This window comes from Homarus americanus, unplaced genomic scaffold (assembly GCF_018991925.1).
Source record: "Homarus americanus isolate GMGI-L3 unplaced genomic scaffold, GMGI_Hamer_2.0 scaffold1024, whole genome shotgun sequence".
Taxonomy (NCBI): Eukaryota; Metazoa; Arthropoda; class Malacostraca; order Decapoda; family Nephropidae; genus Homarus; species Homarus americanus.
Genome location: NW_024715228.1, coordinates 3,152,424 through 3,167,172, shown reverse-complemented (window position 1 = coordinate 3,167,172; position 14,749 = coordinate 3,152,424). Strand labels below are relative to the sequence as shown.

Sequence of the window (14,749 nt, the reverse complement as noted above, 5' to 3'; positions counted from 1 at the left end):
TATGAATAACATCAAAGTTGTTGGTAAGGTTACAACTGTTTATGTTAATGCTGTAAAATGTTTTTGTTAGATTTTAATGTGGATGAAACTGTCTTGTTTCATTACTGTAGAGGGAAAAGTGTCCCCAGTTTAAAAGCTAACAAGGATCATCTGACACTGCTCTTGGGTGGTAATGTAGCTGGTGACCTGAAGCTGAACCCCATGCTGGTACAGTACTTTGTGCTTTGAAGAGTTATAGTATACCAAAAGCAAGCGCCCTGTTATTTGGTAAACAAATAAGGTATGGGTTATAATTTCTCTCTCACTTTGGCATGTTACTGTTCCCCAGCAAATCACCCTCAGATATTGCTGCTTGTTAATAATGCACCATGCTTTTCAATGAACTGTTTGAGCATGTGAAAGTGGAATTTTTACTCAAGAACACTACTGTACATTTTTAATTCAGCCCATGGATCAAGGGGTAGATTTTACACAACAAATTGTATATAACCTAATCTGACCTGACCCAATCCAAATAATGTATATTAAAATTAATCAATTTGGAACTCCTAACTGCACATAAACAAAGCAAATTGAATCTATTGGCATTTCAGTTTCACTTCATTGAATATATCTGAACATAGCCTAACCTAACCTGAATTAACCAAATAAAACTTAACCTGACCAGACCTAACCCAATCAAAATATACTGTATTGGACATAAGTCTTCATAAGCATAAAAAAATTAATTTATTGATAAAGTTTAACTTATCTTCATGTATACAAACATTACCTAACCTGAGTTAACCTGACCTAACTCTTCATAAGCAAAGAAAACCTAATCTGATGTAGCCTAACCCAATTATACTAAAAATAATAAATATGGACCTAAGTGCTTATATACAAAGAAAATTAATTAATTGACACTTATGTTAACATATGCAAACATAGCTAATCTGACCTGACATTAACCTTGCCTGGATCTAGTTCTTTGTACAAACAGTTAATATAACACAAACTAACAATAATGTGAAAGTGAAGTGGGTTCCATGTGTAATGTTGGGTGTTCTCCAGCCTACTAACCCCTTAATTTCTCTATAATGTGGTGTTTTTCAGGAACACAACTACCACATTTTAGGAGAACTGACTGTGCTTGATAGTTTCAGTAAATTACAAAAATATACTTTTATCTCGTACATTATCAGGTAACTACACTATGTCATCTCTTACTTCATTGATCTACAGTATGACAATATGAAATTTTGTAGTATCAACTGAAATGCATCTAATTGAATAGTTAAACAAGAACACTTTGGTTATTAAAAATTAACAACAGGAACGTCTCTGGGTCTCTTGCCTCAACTGAAGCTCTGCTTTGTAAATAAATATTTTCCTAAACATCACATGTCCCCCTCACTTCTACATAGGAATCAACCTCCAAAATTAGATATTTATTTATATAGAAATAGAATGGGGTACAGTACTACATATAACATTCAAGCCATAGATCATGTTACAATACAGTACAGTATGCTGCAAATATCTCGTAATGGCGGAAGTATTTAAGCAGGAATTTTTCATTCTTGGAACTTTCCAAGTGTTGGAAATGTTTTCATTCCAAGAAATTCTCGGAAAAACCTCTCCATTCCCTATATCCAAATATATCCAAACAAATTCCTGGGATTTGCATTATGCCCACTTTCAAAAAACCCGAGAGATTGCATCATGCTTTCATTGTGGCCCTGCGGGCCAGGTGCATGGGTGGGTAGGGTTTGAGTGCTCGTGAGCAACGATTAGCCACTACTCTCATGTAGCCTATCTCCTCAGACTCTTGCATCATGGCACTTAGTTCATTGTACAAGCTTGTTCACTAGCTCACTGATGTTTTCACATGCAGTATAAGTTGTGCAGTACTGTACTGTATCAGCATATAATCAGCCAAGAATACTGTTAAGTAGAGAGTGCATACAGTGATGTATACTGCACTGTACTGTACATTCAGTGTGAAAGTACCATATGTACAGTACAGTACTGTATGTAAGCAGAGTGGACAGTGTATATGTACTGTAGGCTAGTGTGTAGAGGGTGTATGTACAGTACAGGGTATACAGAACATGCACAGTCCCTCCTTCGTGGTGGGAGACGAGAGTGACCGCAACACCTGCTACAAGACAAAGACAGGCAAAGGCTGAACAACTGGGCCAGCACAACACAAACTCAACTAACTGGAATCTACTTAAAGAAAATGGTGGTGGGGTATATTCTGTGATATTAAAAGAAATGTGATAACTGCCAATGAGAACAACTCTCGTATCGAATTTGTGTGGATTCCATCCCATGTTGGAATTAGGTGCTGATAGACTGGCCAATGAAGCATGTAAGAAAGAAAATGTTGACCGTGACCTTGGCCTGTCCAATGCTGTACTTAAAAACATTCAAGTTAGAATCATGAACTCTGATCTAGAAGAACTGAGCAATGCAGAGAGACCTGGCAGTTGTAGCATTAGTAAATATGACAAATTTTGTGACGAGAGGTACCGGTATGGCCAGCATAAGGACAGAACCAGACAATGTGATGTAGTCATGGCCAGAATTAGGCTAGGATACAGACACATCTGGCAAGTTAGTAACGCTGTACCCATATCAGAACACTCGGCCTGTAAACTTTGTGATAAACCTTTAAAGCATACACTTGAACACTATATTATTGAATGTGACACTGTCAAAGACTTCAGGCCACCTGGCTTATTGTATCATGAACTTTGTAATTACTACATTGAATCGGGGGTGCTTGAGGACATTCTTGCTGTTTATCCCAAGTTAATCTTCAATTACAATATAACGTCCAATGTATATGAACCACTATCTTGCATGGCAGTGAACAGTGACATCACCCACATGACTCTGACCTATATATACTGCAAATGAATATGATATGATGGATTTCTTTGTGTACGAACCTCTGTCCTGCATGGCAGTGAACAGTGACATCACCCACATGAATCTGACCTATATACACTGTTAATGAATATGATGTATTTCTTTGTGTATGAACCTCTGTCCTGCATGGCAGTGAGAAGTGATACCACCCTCAGTGTCAAGACCTGACTGAATTACTCAGAATAGGCAAACTGTACTTCAAGCTTTGTCAATAAATTTGTTCAACTAAAACAGGCCATTCTGTATCATCATATCACCCTTTGGTCTGCCTGCATCACAAGCTCAAGATGACAGCATCCATTGGTGAGTACAGTGTAATGTTTACAGTAGTATACAGAGTGATTCAGCAAAGAGTATATTAAATTGGAGGATGAAATCCTTGGATAATTCTAAACCACAATGTTCCTATGGTAAAATGTCAGATTCTGCAGTTTCCATGTTACAATACATTTAAGATGATGTATTAATGAGAGTGAATTTGAAGTGAAACAACTGTGGGTTTGTAATCATTTATTCAAGAATCTCTACAGTGTGACCTCTCTTTGTTACAACCTAAAGGAAATGTTCAAAGTTGCCCCCTTCTGCCTCAATGCAGACCTGTACACGTCGTACCATTGGTTGTCTGACGCATTCCAGAATGTCTGGACTACAGGTATGTTTAATTTGCTCGCACCTGTCACGAATATGTGGGCATATGCAGAATCTGACATTTTACCATAGAGACATTGTGGTTTAGAATTATCCAAGAATTTCATCCTCCAATTTAATGTACTCTTTGCTGAATCACCCTGTATATTGAATGTTTATGGTACAGTATATTGTACGTGTATACTGTACTGTAGTGGTGTTTGCATAAATAAATAAATATAGCCGTTTCCAACTGCAGTTAAGTTGCTCAGTGTGAGATGCGTATTTTAGACTTGGAAAAATGCCAGGGATAAGAAAATTCATATCTATTCTTGGTACATGTACCGTACTGTACAGTAATATCGTGGACAAAAGTTCGCTCCCTGTAGTGAAACTGAGACACGGGAATGAGTCTCCGAACTGACTTAACCTGATTGTTATCTGGTGCGGGTGTGTTGTGCGGGTTGATACTGCTTCAGTTTGGAAAGGAGCGAACTTTTGTCCTCGATAGTACAGTACAGTACGCTGTTGAGCAGCTGTGTTTGTTGTACTATTGTAGGCTAGTATCCTCATTATATTTTTTAATGTAATTGAAGTAACTGTCGTTCAGTCCTTATCTGTAAAGACACGTAGTACAGTACTGCATTTCATATTTTGCTTAACCAAAAGATTTGCATTATCGGACTACTGTACTTTGTATGGCGCATCACCCTCTCTCATCTTGGCGTGCTACGCTCTTTCACGGAGCGTTACAGCGTCCCCAAGCATCCTCAGTCTTTGTTAGGCTTCCACAGCGTATGTGCGTGTTATAAGTGTTTTTGCTCTAAATATTGTACTGTAACCATTCGAAATGGCTTCCAAGCGCCCATCAAGTGCTAGTGATGCTAGTGTTGTGAAGAAGCAACGCAAGACCATTAGCCTTGCTACAAAAATGGAGGTTTTAAATCCTCCAGGTCTGATTCACCACTACCCACCACACACACTCGCTTCACCTCTGCCCATCAGTGTGAGTACAATACAAAATGATTTAGTTTGTTTATCTTTTTAGATGTATAATATAAACTATTTTCTAAAAAAATTCCATTGAATTTATGTATATGTAATGTATTTTATGGGGCAAAGGGAGGATGGGGAACATAACTCGCGTATTTTATTTATTTCTTATGGGGAAAATTGATTCCGTTAACGTTGTTTCCATTAACATTGTGCTTTTCAATAACGTAACTGCGACGTTAAGTGAGGACTTACTGTATGCAAATTAAATGATGTAGTGACCGCATGATACATAAGTAAAATAATTTTGTACTATACAGAAATCATGTCTATATCAAGTTTGTATCCTGGATGTTGCAGGATGATGATCTAGAATAAGATAAATGTGGTTAGGGAATACACTATAAAGGAATAAAAAAAATTCAGGGGTATATTGTTTGTTTTTAATTCCATTAAATTAATATCTTCTCCAGCCACCGTTAAGGGCAATTACTTCCTGTAGCCACTCGAGGTCAGACATGCAGTACAGTAATTTCAATTTTCACCATCTGTTGGTAAACAGAGACTAAATTTGGTGGTTCAGACTCTAACCTTCATTGACAGGAGATCTTTACCATATTTCTTTGTAGGTCTTAGAGCAAAAGGCATGGAGAAAGTAACGCTATATTTTTCTTTGACTTGTATGATGGGAACTAGGTAGTCAGCTCGTTCAAGGAACGAGCTGTTCATTCTGTTTATTCTTTTTCATCTTACATATGTTATGTTTTTTTGTGATATGTGTATTGTTGTAGGTTATATAGTATATTGTTGTACAGTACTGTATTGTAAATTATGTATTATTTGTGTCCATGTTTTCATCCTTGTAGTGAGTAATAAACAACCTGGCAACTCTGTGAGGTTAGTTGGTAGATCTACAGTACTAGTAACTGACTCACTCACTCCCCTGGCTTCTTGACGTGCTGTTGTTCTGCTCTGCTCTGCCCTGTGTATCGTGTGTCTTTGAGGGTTTTGTGTTTGTGCTACTGAGTGGTCACCTCACAGCTAAGTTTACTTTGTGCATATGATTAGGATTATAATTGTAATTTATATTGTGATAGGTAACACTTATTCCATGTACAGTATAAGATTATAGGTTCTTGTCTTTTGGTCCCTGGTCTCAGTTGTAATTGATGTACTTTCATTTTCACCTTTCTGTGTATACAGTATAGTGTAAATAGGTTTAATACTTAATATATTTTAGAAGTTCCTAGTGTATTATGAATATTACCATTCCCCGTTTATCTTACCTTGTGTTTTCATGTTGTGGAACATTATAATAACCACTAGACAAATATGTCCCATAACACTTGCCTAAATTTAAAGATCTGAATGTGTAGGCAACAATTTTTTTTCTTCACATAACTGATATTCGGATTTTTTAAGTGTATCCTGTACAGCATAGTGGCTCTTTGCAGCTACTGTAAAGGATTAAAGCTCATTATCTTACCCTCTGGTACTCTTGGCCATGGTTGGAAATCTCGCCTTCTCACAATTTTTTGACAGTTGCATTGGCAACAAGAATGGTTTATCCATTTTCGTAAACATTGGGTAGTGTGATGCAGACCCAAATTGTACCCTTAAGAGATGCATGTGTCAACACACAAGGCTAGTGGGAGGAACTTAGGTGGTTGATAGGCCCGGTCCACTATTCCAGCATTTCTGCTTACAGGAGGGGCGCTCTTATTGTGAGAGCGCTTCGTGATGCAACTTTTGACCACAAGAGGGTTTAAAAGGAGTCTCACAGTTGATCACCAAATCAAATGGAGAGAATGCGCCATTCATCCGAGACTTTTGGTGTACCTTAAACCTCAAGATTGCTTTTAATAACATTGCAGTGTCCTGGGATGAAGTTGAACCATCTCCAATGAATGTAGTGTGGTAATCAATCAGTTGATACAGCTAGAACACTGTAAATTTTTGGACAATGATAATGATGATGTAGAGAAGCCCATCCCTTGTAAACCGAGCCCAACCAAGAATGTAGAACTGTTTGGTAACAGTACAGTAAGGTCATATTTTTCATACATAACATTTTTTACCAGTTTTTAATAAAAACATTTACACAGGAAGTATATACATCTAACATAAATATACTGTATTTGATACCCTACAAAAATTTTTAATAACCAAATTTTCAATTACTACTTTAATGGATTAACAATCTCTCTTGAATCTGATATTTGAACAAATAAAAAAAATGCAAATTACAATTCTGGTAAAATGATGATTTGCTTAATAGATTTAACAAAAGGATTTTTAAATATGACATATAAACAAAATCTGAACTAACAGCTACTTAAACTATCACTCGTGACCGTCCAAGAACTTGCTAAGGAAATCTTTGGGCCGTGGTTCTACAGAGTCCCGCCAATAAGCCATCAGGCCATGCTTCTGCTTCCAGATTTCAACTGTTTCTTTTAGTTCCATTTGGCCCTGGAGGATTAAAAGGAAAGTTTAGTATAATATAATATTTCAATCCCAAAATACCCAAGGAAGAGGACACTAATTAACTTTATTTTCAACATTTATCGCCAAATTAATGGTGTTATTGGAACAACTGTCTGTCCAAAAGTTACCAGAATAACAGAGGGTTACAATGCACATCAGCCAAAATATGTTGCATAGAAAGAAAAGTGTTCACTAATTTCTAAAGTTTACATACGTACAAAATACATACAAGTGCGTATATAGTGTGGACTGCCTGTATATTCTATTTCTACGCAAACACTGTGTACAGTACTAGCAAATACTCACATATTTTTCTACTTCCTCACCTTAATAACGAGCATATCAACGGTGCGTATGTCTTGCACGTGACGATGTTTTTCAAATTCCTCTCTTAACTTCTGTCGACACTGTTCCTTGGACTTTGGGAGGTCATAGTCCACCACTGATGAAAGAATATTAATAAAGTAAAGGGGGGATATGCTTATCATATTATATTTGCATATTTAGGGAATTTCTCCAACCTTTTTCGTGTATTTATGAAGAAAGAAACAAGTTTCCTTTAAGATTATTTTAACTAGAATAGCCCCCCAAAAAACAGAACTAAGTCTTAAACTGTAGGCACAGGGTACAGATACGGCAACCGTATACAAACAATGACGTCTATGGCACAGCAGCCTAATGTGCATGCATGGTGGGCAGACTATACAATGATAGTTACTAAGAAGGCCTTTCTGACTAACTTAACCTGGTCATTTTTTGTTAACCACCCATCACCTTTTTTAACATGAAAAATATATTTTCCCTAGTTTTCTTGCCATTTTAAATGATTCTGACATTTATATTTTGGGTTAATCACTTTTTTCTGTTCTTTTCTTAGTTACAGTAGGTTAGGTTGGTTCCTTTGGTATAAGAATAGTTTATTTTTGGTGTTGTACTCAAATCTGACCTTAATTTTTTCTACAAATTAGCATTTATTGCTAATTTGCACAAAAATGGAAGTCAGATTTGAGTAAAACACACCAAAAATAACCTATTCTCATACCGGATGCACCCCATGTCGCCACCAACCCGGTTCGTCACCAAAACCCCATTTCATCGCCAATATCAAATCCATTTTGTCACCACTAACAGTTGCTAGTATCAGTGACAAATTGTAAGTTATTATTTTACTCGAATAGAAATTGCACATGTATACAGACGACTCGAGATGTATTGTGTCATTATTATACATGAATATTAATTATTTAATAAAGAAAACGTTTAAAACATTGGTAAATAAACAAAATACAGAACAAATTAAGGTGATTTGGAACCAGCGCATAATCCACTGAGCAGTGAGATGATTGCAGGCATATTAACAATGTTTTTATATTTTATTTTCGTCTTTATAAATTGTCTTGGTGTTTTTAATTATTTTATATCCCAAGCAATAGTTATTTTCGTGTATATATTGATGGGAATGAACAGGGTTACGAAAGAGGTAGAGCAGTGGTAAATATATGGGCAGACCCCCTCATACCATAGGAACCAACCAACCTAACCTAACCTATTCTCATACCAAAGGAACGAACGAACTAACCTTACCTAACTTCCCCGGTATATTAAACAGAAAGATATGGTTATATTTGAGGTATATTCTGGACGTGAGATGATACGGCCTCATCGGCGCTATGCAGCCCTGGCAGGTTAGTCCTATATATAAACCTAAACTTTTACTGTCCTTTGCTATTTGGCGACAATTCTGCTTAACTTTAGGTTTTTGAGGAACGCAACCTCATCATTATGTGAAAGATACCTGTAATAAAACACCCAGTTGTTTTAAACGAGGCTTCATCCCAGGTTGGAGAGTATAGCTCAAGATGACCACAATGGAAATAAGATCTAGCGTCTTTGTGTTACCCTCGGAGTAATATGTACTAAATAGCGAGTGTTTACTTGTAATTGTTGTTCATACACATATTACTTTGTTTTATGGTACATGTGATAATTATTTAATATATATATACATACATATCAGTCAGTGAAGAAAAGGTTCATTAACATCATATATACAAAGCTTTCTTACCAATATAAGGGATCTGGCGATACCAAGCCTTATATAGGTTGAGCACTCGCTTCCTAGCCTCCCCTTGGTCGATAGACAGGAGAGGTTTAACCTGCCGGACAGTAGATCGCGCTAACCTCGACGCCATCTTGGTCACTCACAGCTGATCACCAAAACAATCAAATTAGCAACTCTGTTATCACGTAAACTATTTTATTTGTTGTTAATATATGTGATATTTTCTTGTAGTTGTAAAAATCTTAATAATTATAAGGTTCACATCTTAAATTTATTATTAAAAGACGAAGCAGATGATAACTAAGGCGTTTTCATCTCACGCCGCAAGCCCCCAGAAAACTGAGGGATAACTTTTCGGAGTGAGGGTTGTAAACTTTTCTTTTACTTACTTTATCCTCTTCGCCACTGATCGGCTCGTTAGCCGCTTCGGCGATCGGTCACGTCTCTGATTACTTTTCATTTTCTTTTATCCTCCTCCATACAAATGTTTGCCGATGACGTCAAGTAATTTCGGGAAATTAAGAACCAAGCGGACTGTGAAGAGCTGCAGAAGGACCTCTGTGAGCTCCAGGAATGGTCGAAGAAATGGCTGCTGAGATTCAGTGTCACGAAGTGTAAGAGGATGCACCTGGGGCGTACTAACGGTAAGGAGGCGTACCATATGTCCCATCGGGATGAAGAAACTGCACTAGTTGAGACTGAATGTGAGAAGGACCTACATAGGTGTGTATGTTGACAATGAGCTGAAGTTCTCGGGCCATTGCGAGAAGAAGGTAAATCAGGCAAATAAATTATTGGGTCTTAAAAGAAGGTCGTTCAGATATCTAGACGGTCCGTCCCTCGTAACGATCTTCAAGAGTCCTGGACCTGACATAGTGCATCCTAGAGTGCTAAGGGAGCTGTGCAACGAGCTTGCAGAGCCCCTGAAGATTCTGTTTTGTAAATGCCTGGATGAACAAATGGTCCCCAGTGAATGGAAAGTGGCTTATGTGAGTCCTATCTTCAAGAAGGGCGATAGGCACTCCACGAACAACTATAGACCGGTGAGCCTGACCAGCATAATATGTAAAGTACTTGAGAGTATTATCAGAGATGCAGCGATGGAACATCTACTACGAAACAACCTTGTAAAAGATTGCCAACACGGTTTTATGCCGGGGCGCTCTTGCTTGACACAATTGCTCAAGGTATTGGATATTTGGACCCATATTCTAGAACGGGGTGGTAATATCGACAATATTTACCTAGATTTTGCCAAGGCTTTCGACAGTGTACCCCACGAAAGGCTGAAAATCAAACTGGAAGGGTACGGAATTCGGGGAAATGTCCTAGCGTGGATAGAAGACTTTCTACATGACCGCAAGCAATGTGTGGTGATTAATGGCACGAAATCGTCATCTGTACCTGTAACAAGTGGGGTACCGCAGGGTAGTGTATTGGGCCCGCTGTTGTTTGTTTGTTTCATAAATGATATGCCTGACGTTGTACACTCCTCCATACAAATGTTTGCCGATGACGCCAAGTTATTTCGGGAAATTAAGAACCAAGCGGACTGTGAAGAGCTGCAGAAGGACCTCTGTGGGCTCCAGGAATGGTCGAAGGAATGGCTGCTGAGATTCAATGTCACGAAGTGTAAGAGGATGCACCTGGGGCGTACCAACGGTAAGGAGGCGTACCATATGTCCCAACGGGATGAAGAAAATGTACTAGTTGAGACTGTGTGTGAGAAGGACCTAGGTGTGTATGTTGACAATGAGCTGAAGTTCTCGGGCCATTGTGAGAAGAAGGTAAATCAGGCAAATAAATTATTGGGTCTTATAAGAAGGTCGTTCAGATATCTAGACGGTCCGTCCCTCGTGACGATCTTCAGGAGTGAAGTGCTTCCCCATCTGGAGTACTGTCACCCCATCTGGTCCCCGAGATATGCTAGGGACTGTCAGTTGGTTGAAAATGTTCAAAGGAGGGCCACCAAGCTGGTGCCTGCACTTCGGCATCTCAGCTACCCTGCGAGATTGGAGCGCCTGAACTTGCCTAGCTTATACTACAGACGGGCAAGGGGGGACCTAGTTGAGGTTTATAAGCATCTCAGGGGGCACTACTCAGTTGAGTGTCCTTACTTGGAGCTGGCGGACGCTCGCCCCACAAGGGGTCATAGCTCAAGATTGAAGAAGCCGCAAGTCCGGAAAACCGTGAGGGCAAACTTTTTCGGAGTGAGGGTTGTAAACTCTTGGAACAATCTACCAGAAAGTGTTGTGACGGCACCGAGTGTGAGCTCTTTCAAGAGAAGACTTGACCAACACTGGAGCGGGTTCAGGTACATTCAGGAGCCGGTGCATGCCCAGTATTTGCCAACAGTGCGTGACAGAGACGTGACCGATCGCCCGGGCGGCTAGCGAGCCGACCTTTTGGTGAAGAATATAAAGGAAAAGAGTCGTGACCGATCGCCCAAGCGGCTAACAAGCCGATCAGTGGCGAAGAGGATAAAAGTAAGAGTGAAGTGCTTCCCCATCTGGAGTACTGTCACCCCGTCTGGTCCCCGAGATATGCTAGGGACTGTCAGTTGGTTGAAAATGTCCAAAGGAGGGCCACCAGACTGGTGCCTGCACTTCGGCACCTCAGCTACCCTGAGAGATTGGAGAGCCTGAACTTGCCTAGCTTATACTACAGACGGGCAAGGGGGGACCTAGTTGAGGTGTATAAGCATCTCAGGGGGCACTACTCAGTCGAGTGTCCATACTTGGAGCTGGCGGACGCTCGCCCCACAAGGGGTCACAGCTCAAGATTGAAGAAGCCGCAAGTCCAGAAAACTGTGAGGGCAAACTTTTTCGGAGTGAGGGTTGTAAACTCTTGGAACAATCTACCAGAAAGTGTTGTGACGGCACCGAGTGTGAGCTCATTCAAGACAATAATTGACCAACACTGGAGCGGGTTCAGGTACATTCAGGAGCCGGTGCATGCCCAGTACTTGTCAACAGTGCGTGACAGAGACGTGACCGATCGCCCGGGCGGCTAGCGAGCCGATCAGTGGTGAAGAGGATAAAAAAAGAAAGAATATCCCGCTTGTGACAGGTACGGATGATGATATCGTGCCATTAATCACCACACACTGCTTGCGGTCATGTAGTATGATCCAATAGGCCCGCTGCAGTTTCCTCCATTCTTATGTTTTTGTGTTAAGAAATTCGTCCATATTTTTCCAAGTATGTTTTTTTGAGTTAAACATTTTATTAATTTAAAAAGTAATCTATTATTCTTAGATATAAATAAATGTGTTGTTACTAAATTTGAAGATTTTTGTTGTAATATAATTGAGTATAATGTTGGCTGCACCATGTTTAGTCAACCGGCTTTGCCCATACACACCCACGACAGGAGTGTGGTCGGTTTTATTTATGATTTAATCAAGTGGTTTAATTTATACTTCAGGTAAATGTATTGCTTATATATTGAAGATGGACCATTTTAGTTTAACATACTGAAGACTGCATTTCTGGAAGTTATTGTAGAAATTTGTCAATGGAACAATGAGAGTTAGTTGATAGTTAAAGGAAATTTTTTACTTTTGTGCCACAATTGAGTTTAGTGCCAATATAATAAATAAATTGGTGGTAATGGTCTTCTACATTACCTCCCATAGTACCACGATCAAGTAATATTTAGTTACGTATAGGTACTAAAAAGGAAAGCTTGACTTCCATACCTTCAGTGCTTTGAAGCAAGATCAACGTACAGTGACTTTATTTTACTTTTATCCTCTTCACCATGCACTGATCGGCTCGTTAGCCGCCTGGGCTATTGGTCATGTCTCTGTTGCGCAATGTTGGCAAGTACTGAGCATGAACTGGCTCCTGAATGTATCTGAACCTGCCCCAGTGCTCGTCAAGCCTGATCTTGAAAGAGCTCACACTCGGTGCCAATATAATATTCTCTGGCAGATTCCAAGAGTTCACAACTCTCACTCCGAAAAAGTTATCCCTCACAGTTTTTTGGGCTTGTGGCTTCTTCAACCTTGAGCTGTGACTCCTTGTGGGACGAGCGTCCGCCAACTCCAGGTAAGGACACTCGACTGAGTAGTGCCCTTTGAGATGTTTATACCTCTCAATTATGTCGTCCCTTGCCCGTCTGTAGTATAAGCTCGGCAATTATTTATCTTCGTCCTTCGTTTTTCGAGGCTGATTTATTTTGTTTTCTTTGGGAGGATGTAGAATAGTAAAGACGTTTATTGTAAGGCATTTTCGATGCACGGATTAGCTAACGCGTTAACTGTTCTGTAGGCATAGATGCTGCTTTTGACTTGTGCTCGTGACACATTCAGAGGGAAAAGTTAACACCTCGATCAGGCGTTAGCCTTGTGCAGTGCCCAAGCGGCCCAAATAGCTAACAAGTAACAACTAATCGGCGATTTCTCCCACTGAAAATGCGCAGACCATGGCCGCTTATAGAGAATATTTTGATTAATATTGAAGAGTTCGGGGCATGTAAGGCAATAAAAATCTGTGATATAATAATAAAATTAATTCTATATACGGTAGTATATTGGCTAGGACCTAAAACAAAGAGTATGGCGTGAAAAAATAGAAAAGAATTGCGCCTTGTTGAAACCAGTTTTGGTTCCTCCCATTTTTAAGTGGCTGCTGTCCGATTTCATTAGCCGTTGGTGACTTTACTTTTACTTTTATCCTCTTCGCCACTGATCGGCTTGTTAGCCGCTTGGGCGATCGGTCACGTCTCTTTTCATTTATCTTCTTCACCAAAATATCGGCTCGCTAGCCGCCCGGGCGATCGGTCACGTCTCTGTCACGCACTGTTGACAAATACTGGGCATGCACCGGCTCCTGAATGTACCTGAACCCGCTTTAGTGTTGGTCAAGTCTTGTCTTGAAAGAGCTCACACTCGGTGCCGTCACAACACTCTCTGGTAGATTGTTCCAAGAGTTTACAACCCTCACTCCGAAAAAGTTTGCCCTCACGGTTTTCTGGACTTGCGGCTTCTTCAATCTTGAGCTGTGACCCCTTGTGGGGCGAGCGACCGCCAGCTCCAAGTAAGGACACTCAACTGAGTAGTGCCCCCTGAGATGCTTATACACTTCAACTAGGTCCCCCCTTGCCCGTCTGTAGTATAAGCTAGGTAAGTTCAGGCTCTCCAATCTCTCAGGGTAGCTGAGGTGCCGAAGTGCAGGCACCAGTCTGGTGGCCCTCCTTTGAACATTTTCAACCAACTGACAGTCCCTAGCATATCTCGGGGACCAGATGGGGTGACAGTACTCCAGATGGGGAAGCACTTCACTCCTGAAGATCGTCACGAGGGACGGACCGTCTAGATATCTGAACGACCTTCTTTTAAGACCCAATAATTTATTTGCCTGATTTACCTTCTTCTCACAATGGCCCGAGAACTTCAACTCATTGTCAACATACACACCTAGGTCCTTCTCACACACAGTCTCAACTAGTGCAGTTTCTTCATCCCGTTGGGACATATGATACGCCTCCTTACCGTTGGTACGCCCCAGGTGCATCCTCTTACACTTCGTGACATTGAATCTCAGCATCTATTTCTTCGGCCATTCCTGGAGCCCACAGAGGTCCTTCCGCAGCTCTTCACAGTCCGCTTGGTTCTTAATTTCCCGAAATAACTTGGCGTCATCGGCAAACATTTGT

At 40.1% G+C, this 14,749-nt stretch overlaps 1 protein-coding gene across 1 annotated transcript; it reads right to left on the bottom strand.

The window, feature by feature from the left end:
• Window positions 1–4,968: 4,968 nt before the first annotated feature.
• On the bottom strand, window positions 4,969–9,249 carry LOC121855947 (NADH dehydrogenase [ubiquinone] 1 alpha subcomplex subunit 6-like). The gene is made up of 3 exons (XM_042351169.1): window positions 9,092–9,249; window positions 7,353–7,468; window positions 4,969–7,011 (listed from the first exon to the last, which is right to left on the bottom strand). The coding sequence occupies exons 1-3, from the start codon at window positions 9,216–9,218 to the stop codon at window positions 6,883–6,885; spliced, it is 372 nt and encodes a 123-aa protein (XP_042207103.1). The 5' UTR covers window positions 9,219–9,249; the 3' UTR covers window positions 4,969–6,882.
• Between the last annotated feature and the right edge of the window lie 5,500 nt (window positions 9,250–14,749).